Here is a 15,656-nt window from a genome sequence, read left to right as displayed (position 1 = left end):
AAACATACTATGTATCTGTAGAGTAGTCAAATATTTTATTTCCTTGAAGAACACAAATACTCAAGTTTTATATAAATATCCCATGTCCTAAATGTTTCTAGACTGAAGAGACTGAAGAAAAATATATCCAAAAGAATAAAATGAACATGCAATTTATATTATGCAACTTACCTGCAGTTGCTAAACAGGAACTCATCAGGGCAAACATGGCAATCACACAATGAGAAGCCATTTTTATTTCTCCAAAAGTGTGTCCCGTTCAGTCACCTCAGCCTGCAGTTCTTCAGATTATAAATAATCTTTGCAAATTGGAAGTGGCCTTAAAATCTTTCTTGCCAATTTTCAAATTGCCTATAAAAATAAACATTTTAAGAAGAAAACTTAATGCAGGTATTTCTTTTGATAAATACACATCAAAGTGAAATGAAGAATTTCTAAAAAGTATAAGATAAATTTATCTTGTGTGCCTAGACAGCACTCAAGCAAATGTTGGGGGTGCAGGGGAGGTAATTACCTAATAAAGAATTTTATAGCAAATACTTCTGCAAATACATGCTGTTTTGACATTTTAAATCTTTGGTTTTATATAAAATTTTCAAGAATATAGAAGAAAATCTAGGTACACCTATAATATAACATCATCAGTTATAAAATAATCAGTGACACTTGATACATGAACTCCCTAGTGCCAGCAAAAAAAACACAAACAACTCTGATTAGAACTCAATCTAAGATGCAAACTATCATATATAGGATGGATAAACAACAAGGTCCTACTGTATAGCACAAGGAGCTATATTCAATATCCTGTGATAAACCATGATGGAAAAGAATGTGAAAAAGAATATATATGTGTATAACTGAATCACTTTGCTGTACAGCAGAAATTAATACAACATTGTAAATCAGCTATATTTCAATAATTTTTTTTTAAAAAAAGAACTCAATCTAATGTTATAGTGACAGAGTTATCACAGGGATCAAATTGAAACACATTTAGAGTCAACCAAAAAATAAAGAACCATTAAAAGACAAGATTCTTATTTCAACTGTTTGCCAACATTTTAATAAGCAAAAATGTCTCTCCCTGTCTCTCAACCCCATCTGAGACTATCTGGTTGCATGACTAGAGGATCCAGAAGGTCTTTTCTAAACTTTTCCTATCCAGAGCCTTGAATGGTGAGTTTTGTGAAGGTTTGCTGAACTGGAATATCCTCCTATGGCCCTGAAGATCACCTCATTTAGACACTCCAAAGTATTTCCAGCCTTATCTCGTTGAACCTGGCACAACCCATAGAAGTTGCAATTCAACAAATGTTTACAGAGCACCTACTATGTTCCAGGCATTGTGTGAGGACATGATTCCTGTTAACAGGGAAAAAAATTATCCAACAGCTGGAAAAAAGTATAAAGACCCTGCCTGATCTAAGCCCTGGGCAAGGCAAGATCACAGAGTTTCTAGGACCCACCTCAAAGAGCTAGAGGTTGCAGCCTTGTTACTCTCATCCAGAAAATTGCATCCCCAGAACCAGTTTGCTACCTTTAGAGACAAAGCCAGTTTGGGCACTTGTAGATACAGTAGAAAAATATAAAAACAATGGAAAAATGAGTTTCTAATCAAATGGTCTTAGTTCACTGCATCGACTGTTAAGAGAAAGATATTTAAAATGGTTCCGTGCAGTAGTAACACTAATGGCCCCTGAGAAGGAGAGAAACAGGGTGATTGGGGGACAGTGGTGGGAGGGGGCAGGAACCTTTTCACTGAACTCCCATTTGGGTTTTACAGGTATCACCTACCCAGAAATAACAATAAAGTCCTAATTTCAAAAATAATTTTTAGATATGCTTTAAAACTAAACTATTATATATGCAGGAGGCACTGCAGTTCAATCTTGGTATGACAGTGATTTTAAAAGCCTAGTGTGAGTAAATACAGATTATGATGGCAGTTAAAGGTCTGCCTAAGTGTGGATCCACTCTGCCACCTACCAAATGGGTGATGTTGACCACAATACTCTTCATGCATGAAACTATCCTATGGACTGCCATGAGGATTAAAGGAGTTAATATATATACATTGCTTACAACAGTACCTAGCACATAATAGGCAATGAATAAACGTTAGCTATTATTATCATGCTTGTCCATTCCCTTTGAGGTATATTTATACCAAGAAAGTGGAGAAAGTAGGTGTGATTATTGACATAATTCTTAGCTACTGGAAAACCAGTTTAGTCTTTTGTCTGCTGCTAAATAAACACTACAATGGACACAAAAAGGAGATAAGCTAAAGAGTGGAATCACTAAGGGAAAAAAATTGCCAGTCAAATGGAGGCACAATCCATTGGTGGCACAATGGTCTTATCTCAAAAACTGACTAAATTATAGATACAATTTTGGACACCATAAAATTGACTTCATTCATCCCTTTAAGTCCAAAATTTCTGTCACCATAATTCCACATCACCTCAGATGTAATGGAAGTCTTCTCTGTTAACCTAAAAGTCAAAGACAGCAAAGAGAATTTGTCCCTATTTTTTTCCCTTCAAAGAATTAGATTTCCTGGGTTTCCCTGCTGGCGCAGTGGTTAAGAATCCGCCTGCCAATGCAGGGGACACAGTTTCGAGCCCTGGTCAGGGAAGATCCCACATGCGCAGAGCAACGAAGCCCGTGCATCACAACTACTGAGCCTGCGCACCTAGAGCCCATGCTCCACACCAAGAAAAGCCACCGCAATGAGAAGCCCGCGCACCGCAAAGAAGAGTAGCCCCCGCTCGTCGCAACTAGAGAAAGCCCGCGCACAGCAACGAAGACCCAACACAGCCAAAAATAAATTAATTAATTAAATTAAATTTTTTTTAAATTAGATTTCCTGAATGGATGAATAAGAAAAACTCTAAAAGAATATGCTATTTAAACAAATGCTAAGGGCAACTTTTATAAAGCAAAACCCTGTAAGGAGATTTCAGAAGAAGATGACTTCCCAGAGGATTTTTATGGTGCACACAATCTATATAACCAGCACGAGGCTTGTGGGAATATTTAATGAGCTTGTGTCACCCCCTGCCCGCAGCTGCAGAGGCTCTGTGGAGCTGTGCACGTTAATCTGGGGCTTAAACCAGGTCTGAATGAACCTGTGGAAAAGAAAGGCAAATGGTTCTATTAAAGATATAGACTGCAAATTGCTGACAAGAATATTGGGTAATTATTAAAATGCAGCAATTACAGATACAATAGAGCCAAGCTAAACAGTTTGATGCCCAAAGGCAAACCACAGCAAGTTTACACCGGATCTTAAAACATCTCCAAGGAAGTCCAAGACAAGTTGAAACTTACATACTGCTGCTTCAAACAAAGAGGGAGCTTTTCTTCTTTCAGCTTAAAAGTCCCTCCATAATGTAACTTGTTCAAAAAGAAAATAAACTGCACAGAATTTTTGTCTAATCTTCCCAATGTGGTGACAGGATCCTAAGGCGGAGGAGAATAAAAAAAGGAAGCATGTCGTTCCGTTCAGTGGAACTCCAGTTTTGGCCAAGACTTGCATACATCAGCACCTTAACACACGACTTAGGGATCAGTTCCCCAATTAGAAGAATGCAGGATGATCAAAGGCTTTGGAAAAGTCGCAGATCTTGAATAAAACTAGGGAAATACAAACTCTTCTCCTTCTCTGATGTTATATCACACTCAGTCTGCAAAGACCAGGGACTCGCCACTCTGGTTTTCTGACCTCACTGTATCTCTTTGGACTTTAAGAACTAAACTCTTCCTTTAGAATATAAATAGGGTACTCTGAAATCTTGAATGAACAATTTGGGGTCTACTGTGTAGTAGTCATTTCACCCACATTTCAAAGTAATGTATTCCATTCAAAGGGTACCAGAACTTATAGTATCCGCAAATGAACAGAGTACAATTCTGAGAGGGACTTAAACGGATTTTTTAAAAAAAGGAATGTGATACTAATTCTTCTAATTTCCCCTGTATCTATTTCTAAGGCCATTAAACTGTGTGCTGCCCCACATTCTCTAGTGATCCAACAGAATTCACAGGGAAAGACCAGGATAAGCTGAAAACCCCTACCCAAACAAGTCCCAAAAACCATTACGGGTTAAACTAATGTTCAAAAGGAATTGGTTGGGAACAGTATTCCCTGAGTTGACCAGGATGTCTTTTAAAGAGAAAATCTTGCTCTATCTTAGTGGAAAAATGTGGTGAAATTATGTCTGGCAATAGGCTAAAAGCCAGCAAGAAAAATTGCTAACTTCCCCTTAGATGGCTAACACAGTGGCTATGAACATGAGATTATTCAAAATCAGAACTTAAATTAGCTTCCAGCCAATCAATTTCTCAATTAAAAGAATTAGCATGCTAAAGATAACATGAACAGCTTTTAAAGTTAGAAGAAGTCAACAGGATTCATGGATGAAGAGGAGCCCAAACTCCATGCCCAGCACTTGCCCCAAATAACAGGGCAGAGTCAAGACTAGAAACCAGGTCTTTCCATGACCAGCATCCTACCTTGCAGTTCCAGGTCTGTTGCCACAAACTAGAAACCATTTTCTCTCCCTCCATACTCAATCTCTGGAAACAGAATTTTTTTTCGAAGAGAGGGGGAAGCCTGCCATGGCTGCCACCAGACATTGGTACTTCCATGTTGACATATGTACTCTGCACAAATCATTACTGATCACAAACTATGACTTGACTTCAGGACTGTGGGTGGCGGCTATAATAAATAAACAATCCTTGGTGATGTTGTGTGACTCAAGTTCTGTGAAGATGAAGCACAAATCTTTGCACAATCATATCTTAACACTAAGACTGTTTAGCCCCCAACAAGGAAAATATTCAACAAATGTGAAGATCTTAAAGACAGAGATATATTGAGTGGAATAAAAAATGGCCATTCCCTAAACTCAAATACTAAATAACACCTGATTTTCTGGTACCTTCAATATGAAAAGGTTTTCTAGCAGATCATTAAGTTGTTTCTAGTCTGGTCATTTAAGTGAATTTTTTTGAGAAAGGTATACTGTTAAGTCTGCAAATGGTTAAATAAAAGCTGGTAGAAGAATTGTTCTGATGGATATTCAACATGTTATTCAGGGGATTTAGAAAAGAGGCAGGGTGGAGGACATCAATATCTAGCTTGGCAGCCTGTAAAAAGGGGTGTGCAACATGTAGAACAGATACTGTTGTTTGTCTGATGACATTTGGATGCCCTTTAAGACTTGTACACAGAGAGAGCAAAGCCACCTTACTGAGTCGCAACTCTCAGATTTCTCTACTACACAGAGAAACTAGCTACTTCCAAATCCCCATTTTCAGACAGATTTGGCACAAAGAGGAGAAAAATCCTGGATGTGGATAAGAAATCTTTGGAATTGCATCTAAGTACAATCAATATTCAATAAATATTTACTACTAGGAGCCAGGCACTGTTGAAGATACCAAGGATATAGCAGTAAAAAAAAAAAGGAGCCAAAAATCCTGCCCTCATGGTGCTTATATTCTAGTAAAAGTAACACCATTTAGTACATTAGGCAAGATATTTAATTTCCTGAGCTTCATTTCTCCCTTCAGTAAATCTTTATTTATTGCTTACTCATGCCAGGCAATGGGAATATAATGGCCATGAAAAGAGACATATTCTTCTACCCTCATGGGCTTAAAGTGTGGTGGGATAAACACAAATATGTAATTATACACTATGATAAGGGCCCTAAAGAAAAGGTATCCACAACCTGAAGGATAAGTAGAGATTTAAAAGCTCTGGTGAAGGATGACATTACAGCAGAGGAAACATTACAGGTCACTGATGCTGAAGGGAGCATGGCTGCAAAGCCAAAGGGAAAAGAGAGGAACAGGTTCAAGAAAGAGTTTAAGCAGGAAAGTGGAATGATCCGATTACGTTTTTAAAGTTTCCCTGGTATAGGCACTATGGAAAACAGTATGGAGGTTCCTCAAAAAATTAAAAATAGAACTACCATATCATCCAGCAATTCCACATCTGGGTATATCTCTAAAGGAAGTTAAATCACTGTGCTAAAGAGATATCTGCAAACCCATGTTCACTGCAGCATTGTTTACCATAGCCAAGACATGGAAACAACCTAAATGTCCATTGATGAATGAATGGATAAAGTAAATGTGGTGTGTACACAATGGAATATTACTCAGCCATAAAAAAGAAAGAAATCCTGCCATTTGCGACAACATAGATGGACCTTGTGGGCATTATGCTAAGAGAAATAAGTCAGTCAGAGAAAGGCAAATACTGTAGGACACATATGTAGAATCTAAAACACTGAACTCTTAGAAACAGAGAACAGATTGGTGTTGCCAGAGGTGGGGGTGAGGGGTGGGAGAAACAGGTGAAGGTGGTCAAAAGGTACAAACTTCCAGTTATAAGATAAATAAGTTCTGGGGGTGTAATGTACAACATGACGACTACAGTTAACAATACTGTATTGTATATTTTAAAGTCGCTAAGAGAATAAATCTTAAAAGTTAACACAAGTAGGGAATTCCCTGGTGGTCCAGTGGTTAGGACTCCATACTTCCACTGCAGTGGGCACAGGTTCAATCTCTGGTCGGGGAACTAAGACCCCACATGCTGCATGATGCAGCCAAAAAAAAAAATGTTAACATGAGTAAAAAAAAAATTAACTATGTGAGGTAATGGATGTTAACTAAACTTACTGTGGTGATCATTTTTCAATACATACATACATCAAATCACTGTGTTGTAGTTTATGCAATGTTATGTGTGAATTACATCTCAATAAAACTGAAAAAAAATTTAATTAAAAATAAATAACAATTTCCCTGGGTACCATGTGGAGAAGAGACTGAAGAGAGCCCAGAGTGCTTGGATGTTCAGTTAAGACTCTGACAGCACGTCAGATAAGAAAGGTGGTTTGGATCAGAATGGAGCCTCAGTTTCTTCATTTGTAAGAAAATAAACTAACCTTACCTACATCACAGGGCCGTTACAAGAATCAAATGAAATTGTACACATAACAGCATAAAAGCTATCATTACTTATCATTAGCCGGCTGTCTCTACCAAAGAGAATTATCCTGAAGCCTAAGAAAGTCCCAATATTCTATGGCTGCCAGTGGAAGGGGAAAAAAAAGGATTACTCTTGAACTACCTATACTTGTGGATAGGAATTCCACATGAAGACCCAGTAAAGGCAGGCAGGAAGCACAGAGGGTACAAGATGTGCAGAGAAGCTGGGCTCTGCTCTCCCCTGCCCCTCTAGGGCCTGGCCCACCCTCATTCCTGTTGGTTACACAGAGTATAACCAACACATCTCTGGCCCCATCATCCTTAGTTTTCCTGGGGCTGACCTTCAGTCAGTCCTTAAAAGCCCTCTGTCTATCCCAAGCACAGCAGACCTCACTGCCCAAGGAAAATACAGCAAAGAGGGGAGGGTGGGCATGTACACATCTCACAAGGTTGTGAAGACCAGGTTTTGTTCAAGTTCACAAACTAGGACAGATTTTATTTATTGATTTTGGGGTGACTTAGGTCTTCACTGCTGCGCTCAGGCTTTCTCTAGTTGCAGCGAGTGGGGGCTACTCTTCTTTGCAAGTGCACGGGCTTCTCATTGCGGTAGCTTCTCTTGTTGCAGAGCATGGGCTCTAGGCGTGTGGGCTTCAGTAGCTGTAGCACACGGGCTCAGTAGTTGCAGCTGGTGGGCTCTAGAGCACCGGATCGGTAGTTGTGGCACACGGGCTTAGTTGCTCCGCGGCATGTGGGATCTTCCCATACCAGGGCTCGAACCCGTGTCCCCTGCGTTGGCAGATGGATTCTTAACCACTGCGCCACCAGGGAAGTAGGACAGATTTTTTTTACCCACCCGTGCAGTATTCCAGGAACTACCTTTCACATTTAATATTTCTGCATCCAAAGATTTCCGTTGCTTATAATTTTAAGCTAGAATTAATAGAGAACTATTCTTGGGGTTCCAAACCTGGCTTACCCAGATGTCTTACACTGGACAAGTCATTTAGCCTCCATCACCACCTCATCTGTAAAATATTAATGATATTTTGATGGTAATATATGAGACAGAATATGGGCATGATACCTAAAACAACACCTGGCCCACAAAGTACGTTTTTTAAAAATAACAGTCATTGCAGTTATTATGATTAAAATACATCTAGTCTTTGGAAAAAACCAAGCAAACTACCAGTAACAATATAATATAAATAACAGTTTAGGGGCTTCCCTGGTGGCGCAGTGGTTGAGAGTCCGCCCGCTGATGCAGGGGACGCGGGTTCGTGCCCCGGTCCGGGAAGATCCCACATGCCGCGGAGCGGCTGGGCCCGTGAGCCACGGCCGCTGAGCCTGCACGTCTGGAGCCTGTGCTCCGCAACGGGAGAGGCCACAACAGTGAGAGGCCCGCGTACCGCAAAAAAGAAATCACAGTTTACATCAAAGTTTGTATTAATTTTAGGATTAGACTTTGTCATCTAGAGTTTCAAAAATTCCCTTCATCACCAAAAAATGATTCCAAACCTAACATAAGGTATTAGTCCTAAAGATAGTCCTAATTTTGCAATGCTGTTCCCAAAGGGTAGTAAAGCTGCTGCCTCAACAGCTCTGGTGTTAAGTTACAGGGATCCAGCTGAACGGCCCTCCTCAATTCTACCTTATGATTCCCAAATTAGCTTCAGGGGTTTAGCCTGGGGGTTGCAGAGCTCAGCCTGGCACTGCCACCAAACTAACCCAGCTGCCTAGAGAAGGGAATCCGCTATCACCAGAAGGGCTTATTAAATCACAAAGCTGCAATTATTCCAGCAAAGTCAGCACAGCTGAATATTCTCAGGCCCCAGCAAGTGCCAAGCCATTAAAAAAAGCTTTGGGGAAAAAAATTTAAAAATAAAAATAAAATAAAACAAACAAAAAAAAAGCCTTTGGGGAAGCTACACCTTCTAGACCTCCAATAGACTATTTTGTACAATATGTACTAATTTACTAAAATATTTGATTCACATCTTTATTTATATTTGCAGGGATTCTGCAAATATATGAATTTAGAATAAACACTCCAGCAACAGACTATTTTGCTAATCACAATTAAGCACATTTTTTTAGTCCTCTCATGGACTTCCAATATAAAATTCTTTCTCTTGAGTGGGGCTAATCCCTCAACAGATACATTTCAATCACTTAACTGATATTATTTGGTAAGGAAAGGGCTCAGCAGCCCAGGCATTGTGAAACATTAAGAATTAAAACCCTTAGATGGTTGCCCACTGCGGTCAGGATAAAGACCAAAACACTTTGCATGGTTGCTGGGTGTTGCCAACTTAATCCCACCTCATCTTCTGCATCTTCTCCAGCCATGCTCACCTTAATTCAGTTTTACCAAAGGGCCAACCCCTTGCTTCCAGAAGCGATGTTCACATTTTGCAACTCAATGACCATCCATGGTCCCCCTAATATGGTCAGTTTCAAACATCTTCAAGGCCTCAGGTCTTTGTATAAGCTTTACTTCTTTAAGGAGGCCTCCTCTGATTCTCTCGAAGTAGAACGTAGTGCAATTCAACCCTGTTGGTAAATCTCCATGTAATTATTTCCTTCCAGGTATGGTTTTTGCACTCATCTGTTCACTCCAGAAAGCGGGATGACAGTCTCCCTGGCTCATCTGGCATATAGTAGGCATCCAATGAATGTACCATATGGAGCGCAAGTATAAAATACTATCTTGTACGTTACAATGAGAAACAGTATGAAAAGATGGTGAATTATCAGAACATTTCTCAATAATAAATGATAAGCCAACAAGTAAGAGTTGTATAACAAAGAACCTACACAGCAGGCAGCCTGAAAGGGACAAGAAAGGCAAGAATTCTGGCATCAACATGTGTTACAAGCTCAGACAAGTCACTTCATTTGGAGCTTTAATTGCTTCATCTCTAATATGAAGAGATTAAACAAGAAAATCTTTTATTCTCTACCTTACTTATGATTGCCGTTATAAGGACTAACAACTAATTCTGAATCTCTCCTATAAAATGAAACTTCAAACACACTTGTGGAAATTTGAAATGCATGATCATGTAATGGCTAGCAGGAATGACAACAACACTAGAAAGTATTATCCCAGAAAAACATTCAACTTGACAATGTATGTATAAATAAAATACTAATACTACACTAGCTATTTTTTAACACACAACTTACAAAACAAAAAAAATTTTATAATGAATTATCTTACAAGCAATGCAAGCAAACACAAAACCTGAATTTTGTCAGATCTGCCCATTTCATAAAAACTGCCATTTTTGGGAAGATCTAGGGGAAGATGGCAGAAGAGTAAGACGCGGAGATCACCTTCCTCCCCACAGATACATCAGAAATACATCTACACGTGGAACAACTCCTACAGAACACCTACTGAACGCTGGCAGAAGACCTCAGACCTCCCAAAAGGCAAGAAACTCCCCACGTACCTGGGTTGGGCAAAAGAAAAAATAAACAGCAACAAAAGAATAGGAACGGGACCTGCACCAGTGGGAGGGAGCTGTGAAGGAGGAAAGGTTTCCACACACTAGAAGCCACTTCTCGGGCGGAGACTGCAGGTGGCAGAGGGGGAGGCTTCGGAGCTGCGGAGGAAAGAGCAGCAACAGGGGTGCGGAGGGCAAAGCGGCGAGATTCTCGCACAGAGGATCGGTGCCGACCGGCACTCACCAGCCCGAGAGGCTTGTCTGCTCACCCGCCGGGACGGGCAGGACTGGGAGCTGAGGCTCGGGCTTCGGTCGGATCGCAGGGACAGGACTGGCAGAGTGAACACAGTCTGAAGGGGTTAGTGCACCACGGCTAGCCGGGAGGGAGTCCGGGGAAAAGTCCGGAGCTGCTGAAGAGGCAAGAGACTTTTTCTTCCCTCTTTGTTTCCTGGTGCGCAAGGAGAGGGGATTAAGAGCGCTGCTAAAATGAGCTCCAGAGACGGGCACGAGCCGCGGCTAACAGCGCAGACCCCAGAGACGGGCATGAGACGCTAAGGCTGCTGCTGCCGCCACCAAGAAGCCTGTGTGCGAGCACAGGTCACTCTCCACACCTCCCTTCTGGGGAGCCTGTGCAGCCCACCACTGCCAGGGTCCCGTGATCCAGGGACAACTTCCCCGGGAGAACGCACAGCGCACCTCAGGCTGGTGCAACGTCACGCCGGCCTCTGCTGCTGCAGGCTCACCCAACATCAGTACCCTCCCTCCCCCTGGCCTCAGTGAGCCAGAGCCCCCGAATCAGCGGCTCCTTTAACCCCATCCTGTCTGAGCGAAGAACAGATGCCCTCCGGCGACCTACACGCAGAGGCGGGGCCAAATCCAAAGCTGAGTCCTGGGAGCTGTGCGAACAAAGAAGAGACAGGGAAATCTCTCCCAACAGCCTCAGGAGCAGCGGATTAAATCTCTACAATCAACTTGATGTACCCTGCATCTGTGGAATACATGAATAGACAACGAATCATCCCAAATTGAGGAGGTGGACTTTGAGAGCAAGATTTATTATTTTTTTCCCTTTTCCTCTTTTTGTGAGTATGTGTATGCTTCTGTGTGAGATTCTGTCTGTATAACTTTGCTTTCACCATCTGTCCTAGGGTTCTATCTGTCCGTTTTTTTTGTTTTTTGGTATTTTGCTTTTTAAAAAAAATTTTTCTCTTAAAAATTATTTTTTTATTTTAATAACTTTATTTTATTTTACCTTACTTTATTTTATTTTCTCTAATCTTCTTTCTTTCTTTCTTTCTTTCTACATTTTCTCCCTTTCATTCTGAGCCGTGTGGATGAAAGGCTCTTGGTGCTGCAGCCGGGAGTCAGTGCTGTGCCTCTGAGGTGGCAGAGCCAACTTCAGGACACTGGTCCACAAGAGACCTCCCAGCTCCACGTAATATCAAACGGCGAAAATCTCCCAGAGATCTCCATCTCAACACCAACACCCAGCTTCACTCAATGACCAGCAAGCTACAGTGCTGGACACCCTATGCCAAACAACAAGCAAGACAGGAACACAACCCCACCCATTAGGAGAGAGGCTGCCTAAAATCATAATAAATCCACAGACACCCCAAAACACACCACCAGACGTGGACCTGCCCACCAGAAAGACAAGATACAGCCTCATCCATCAGAACACAGGCACTAGTCCCCTCCACCAGGAAGCCTTCACAACCCACTGAACCAACTTTAGCCACTGGGGACAGACACCAAAAACAACGGGAACTACGAACCTGCAGTCTGCGAAAAGGAGATCCCAAACACAGTAAGATAAGCAACATGAGAAGACAGAAAAACACACAGCAGATGAAGGAGCAAGATAAAAACCCACTGGACCTAACAAATGAAGAGGAAATAGGCAGTCTACCTGAAAAAGAATTCAGAATAATGACAATAAAGGTGATCCAAATTCTTGGAAATAGAATAGAGAAAATGCAAGAAACATTTAACATGGATCTAGAATAACTAAAGATGAAACAAGCAACGATGAAAAACACAATAAATGAAATTAAAAATACTCTAGAAGTGATCAATAGCAGAATAACTGAGGCAGAAAAACGGATAAGTGACCTGGAAGATAAAATAGTGGAAATAACTACTGCAGAGCAGAATAAAGAAAAAAGAATGAAAAGAACTGAGGACAGTCTCAGAGACCTCTGGGACAACATTAAACGCACCAACATTCGAATTATAGGGGTTCCAGAAGAAGAGAAAAAGAAAGGGACTGAGAAAATATTTGATGAGATTATAGTTGAAAACTTCCCTAATATGGGAAAGGAAATAGTTAATCAAGTCCAAGAAGCACAGAGAGTCCCATACAGGATAAATCCAAGGAGAAACATGCCAAGACACATATTAATCAAACTGTCAAAAATTAAATACAAAGAAAAAATATTAAAAGCAGCAAGGGAAAAACAACAAATAACACACAAGGGAATCCCCATAACCATAAGGTTAACAGCTGATCTTTCAGCAGAAACTCTGCAAGCCAGAAGGGACTGGCAGGACATATGTAAAGTGATGAAGGAGAAAAACCTACAACCAAGATTACTCTACCCAGCAAGGATCTCATTCAGATTTGATGGAGAAATTAAAACCTTTACAGACAAGCAAAAGCTGAGAGAGTTCAGCACCACCAAACCAGCTTTACAACAAATGCTAAAGGATCTTCTCTAGGCAAGAAACACAAGAGAAGGAAAACACCTACAATAACAAACCCAAAACAATTAAGAAAACAGGAATAGGAACATACATATCTATAATTACCTTAAATGTAAATGGATTAAATGCTCCCACCAAAAGACACAGACTGGCTGAATGGATACAAAAACTAAGACTTATATATATGCTGTCTACAAGAGACCCACTTCAGACCTAGGGACACATACAGACTGAAAGTGAGGGGATGGAAAAAGATATTCCATGCAAATGTAAACCAAAAGAAAGCTGGAGTAGCAATTCTCATATCAGACAAAATAGACTTTAAAATAAAGACTATTAGAAGAGACAAAGAAGGACACTACATAACGATCAAGGAATCGATCCAAGAAGAAGATATAACAATTGTAAATATTTATGCACCCAACATAGGAGCACCTCAATACATAAGGCAAATACTAACAGCCATAAAAGGGGAAATCGACAGTAAAACATTCATACTAGGGGACTTTAACACCCCACTTTCACCAATGGACAGATCATCCAAAATGAAAATAAATAAGGAAACACAAGCTTTAAATGATACATTAAACAAGATGGACTTAATTGATATTTATAGGACATTCCATCCAAAAACAACAGTGTACACATTTTTCTCAAGTGCTCATGGAACATTCTCCAGGATAGATCACATCTTGGGTCACAAATCAAGCCTTGGTAAATTTAAGAAAACTGAAATTGTATCAAGTATCTTTTCCAACCACAACGCTATGAGACTAGATATCAGTTACAGGAAAAGATCTGTAAAAAATACAAACACATGGAGGCTAAACAATACACTACTTAATAACGAAGTGATCACTGAGGAAATCAAAGAGGAAATCAAAAAATACCTAGAAACAAATGACAATGGAGACATGACGACCCAAAACCTATGGAATGCAGCAAAAGCAGTTCTTAGAGGGAAGTTTATAGCAATACAATCGTACCTTAAGAAACAGGAAACATCTCGAATAAACAACCTAACCTTGCACCTCAAGCAATTAGAGAAAGAAGAACAAAGAAACCCCAAAGTTAGCAGAAGGAAAGAAATCATAAAGATCAGATCAGATATAAATGAAAAAGAAATGAGGGAAATGATAGCAAAGATCAATAAAACTAAAAGCTGGTTCTTTGAGAAGATAAACAAAATTGATAAACCATTAGCCAGACTCATCAAGAAAAAAAGGGAGAAGACTCAAATCAATAGAATTAGAAATCAAAAAGGAGAAGTAACAACTGACACTGCAGAAAAACAAAAGATCATGAGAGATTACTACAAGCAACTCTATACCAATAAAATGGACAACCTGGAAGAAATGGACAAATTCTTAGAAATGCACAACCTGCCAAGACTTAATCAGGAAGAAACAGAAAATATGAACAGACCAATCACAAGTAATGAAATTGAAACTTTGATTAAAAATCTTCCAACAAACAAAAGCTCAGGACCAGGCGGCTTCACAGGCAAATTCTATCAAACATTTAGAGAAGAGCTAACACCTATTCTTCTCACTCTTCCAAAATATAGCAGAGGGAGGAACACTCCCAAACTCATTCTATGAGGCCACCATCACCCTGATACCAAAACCAGACAAGGATGTTACAAAGAAAGAAAACTACAGGCCAATATCACTGATGAACATAGATGCAAAAATCCTCAACAAAATACTAGCAAACAGGGGCTTCCCTGGTGGCGCAGTGGTTGAGAGTCCGCCTGCTGATGCAGGGGACATGGGTTCATGCCCTGGTCTGGGAAGATCCCACATGCCGCGGAGCGGCTGGGCCCATTAGCCATGGCCACTGAGCCTGTGCATCCAGAGCCTCTGATCCGCAATGGGAGAGGCCACGTATCGCAAAAAAAAAAAAAAAATACTAGCCCGCGTATCGCAAAAAAAAAAAAAAAATACTAGCAAACAGAATCCAACAGCACATTAAAAGGATCATACACCATGATCAAGTGGGGTTTATTCCAGGAATGCAAGGATTCTTCAATATACACAAATCAAACAATGTGATACACCATATTAACAAGTTGAAGGAGAAAAACCATATGGTCATCTCAATAGATGCAAAGAAAGCTTTCGACAAAATTCAACACCCATTTATGATAAAAACCCTCCAGAAAGTAGGCATAGAGGGAACTTTCCTCAACATAATAAAGGCCATTATGACAAACCCACAGCCAACATCGTCCTCAATGGTGAAAAACTGAAAGCATTTCCACTAAGATCAGGAACAAGACAAGGTTGCCCACTCTCACCACTCTTATTCAACATAGTTTTGGAAGTTTCAACCACAGCAGTCAGAGAAGAAAAAGAAATAAAAGGAACCCAAATTGGAAAAGAAGAAGTAAAGTTGTCTTGTTTGCAGATGACATGATACTATACATAGAGAATCCTAAAGATGCTACCAGAAAACTACTAGAGCTAATCAATGAATTTG

The 15,656-nt window shown here is 40.3% G+C and overlaps 1 protein-coding gene across 8 annotated transcripts in view; it reads right to left on the bottom strand.

The window, feature by feature from the left end:
* The window catches only part of TGFBR3 (transforming growth factor beta receptor 3), a 204,820-nt gene that overhangs the window by 172,834 nt on the left and 16,330 nt on the right, over positions 1-15,656 (bottom strand). For 6 of the 8 annotated variants that reach the window (XM_082833124.1, XM_082833127.1, XM_082833128.1 and 3 more), the window contains exon 2: positions 172-351. In XM_082833124.1, the coding sequence (XP_082689250.1) occupies positions 172-232 (61 nt within the window). In that variant the 5' untranslated portion in view covers positions 233-351. Of the gene's footprint in view, positions 1-171; positions 352-9,372; positions 9,405-15,656 lie in introns of those variants that run through there. The other 2 variants (XM_082833125.1, XM_082833131.1) reach the window with 2 other exon arrangements.

This window comes from Leucopleurus acutus (assembly GCF_964270905.1).
Source record: "Leucopleurus acutus genome assembly, chromosome: 2".
In the NCBI taxonomy this organism is placed as follows: domain Eukaryota; kingdom Metazoa; phylum Chordata; class Mammalia; order Artiodactyla; family Delphinidae; genus Leucopleurus; species Leucopleurus acutus.
The sequence above is the reverse complement of the archived record's forward strand: the minus strand, read 5'-3'. Positions and strand labels throughout refer to the sequence as shown.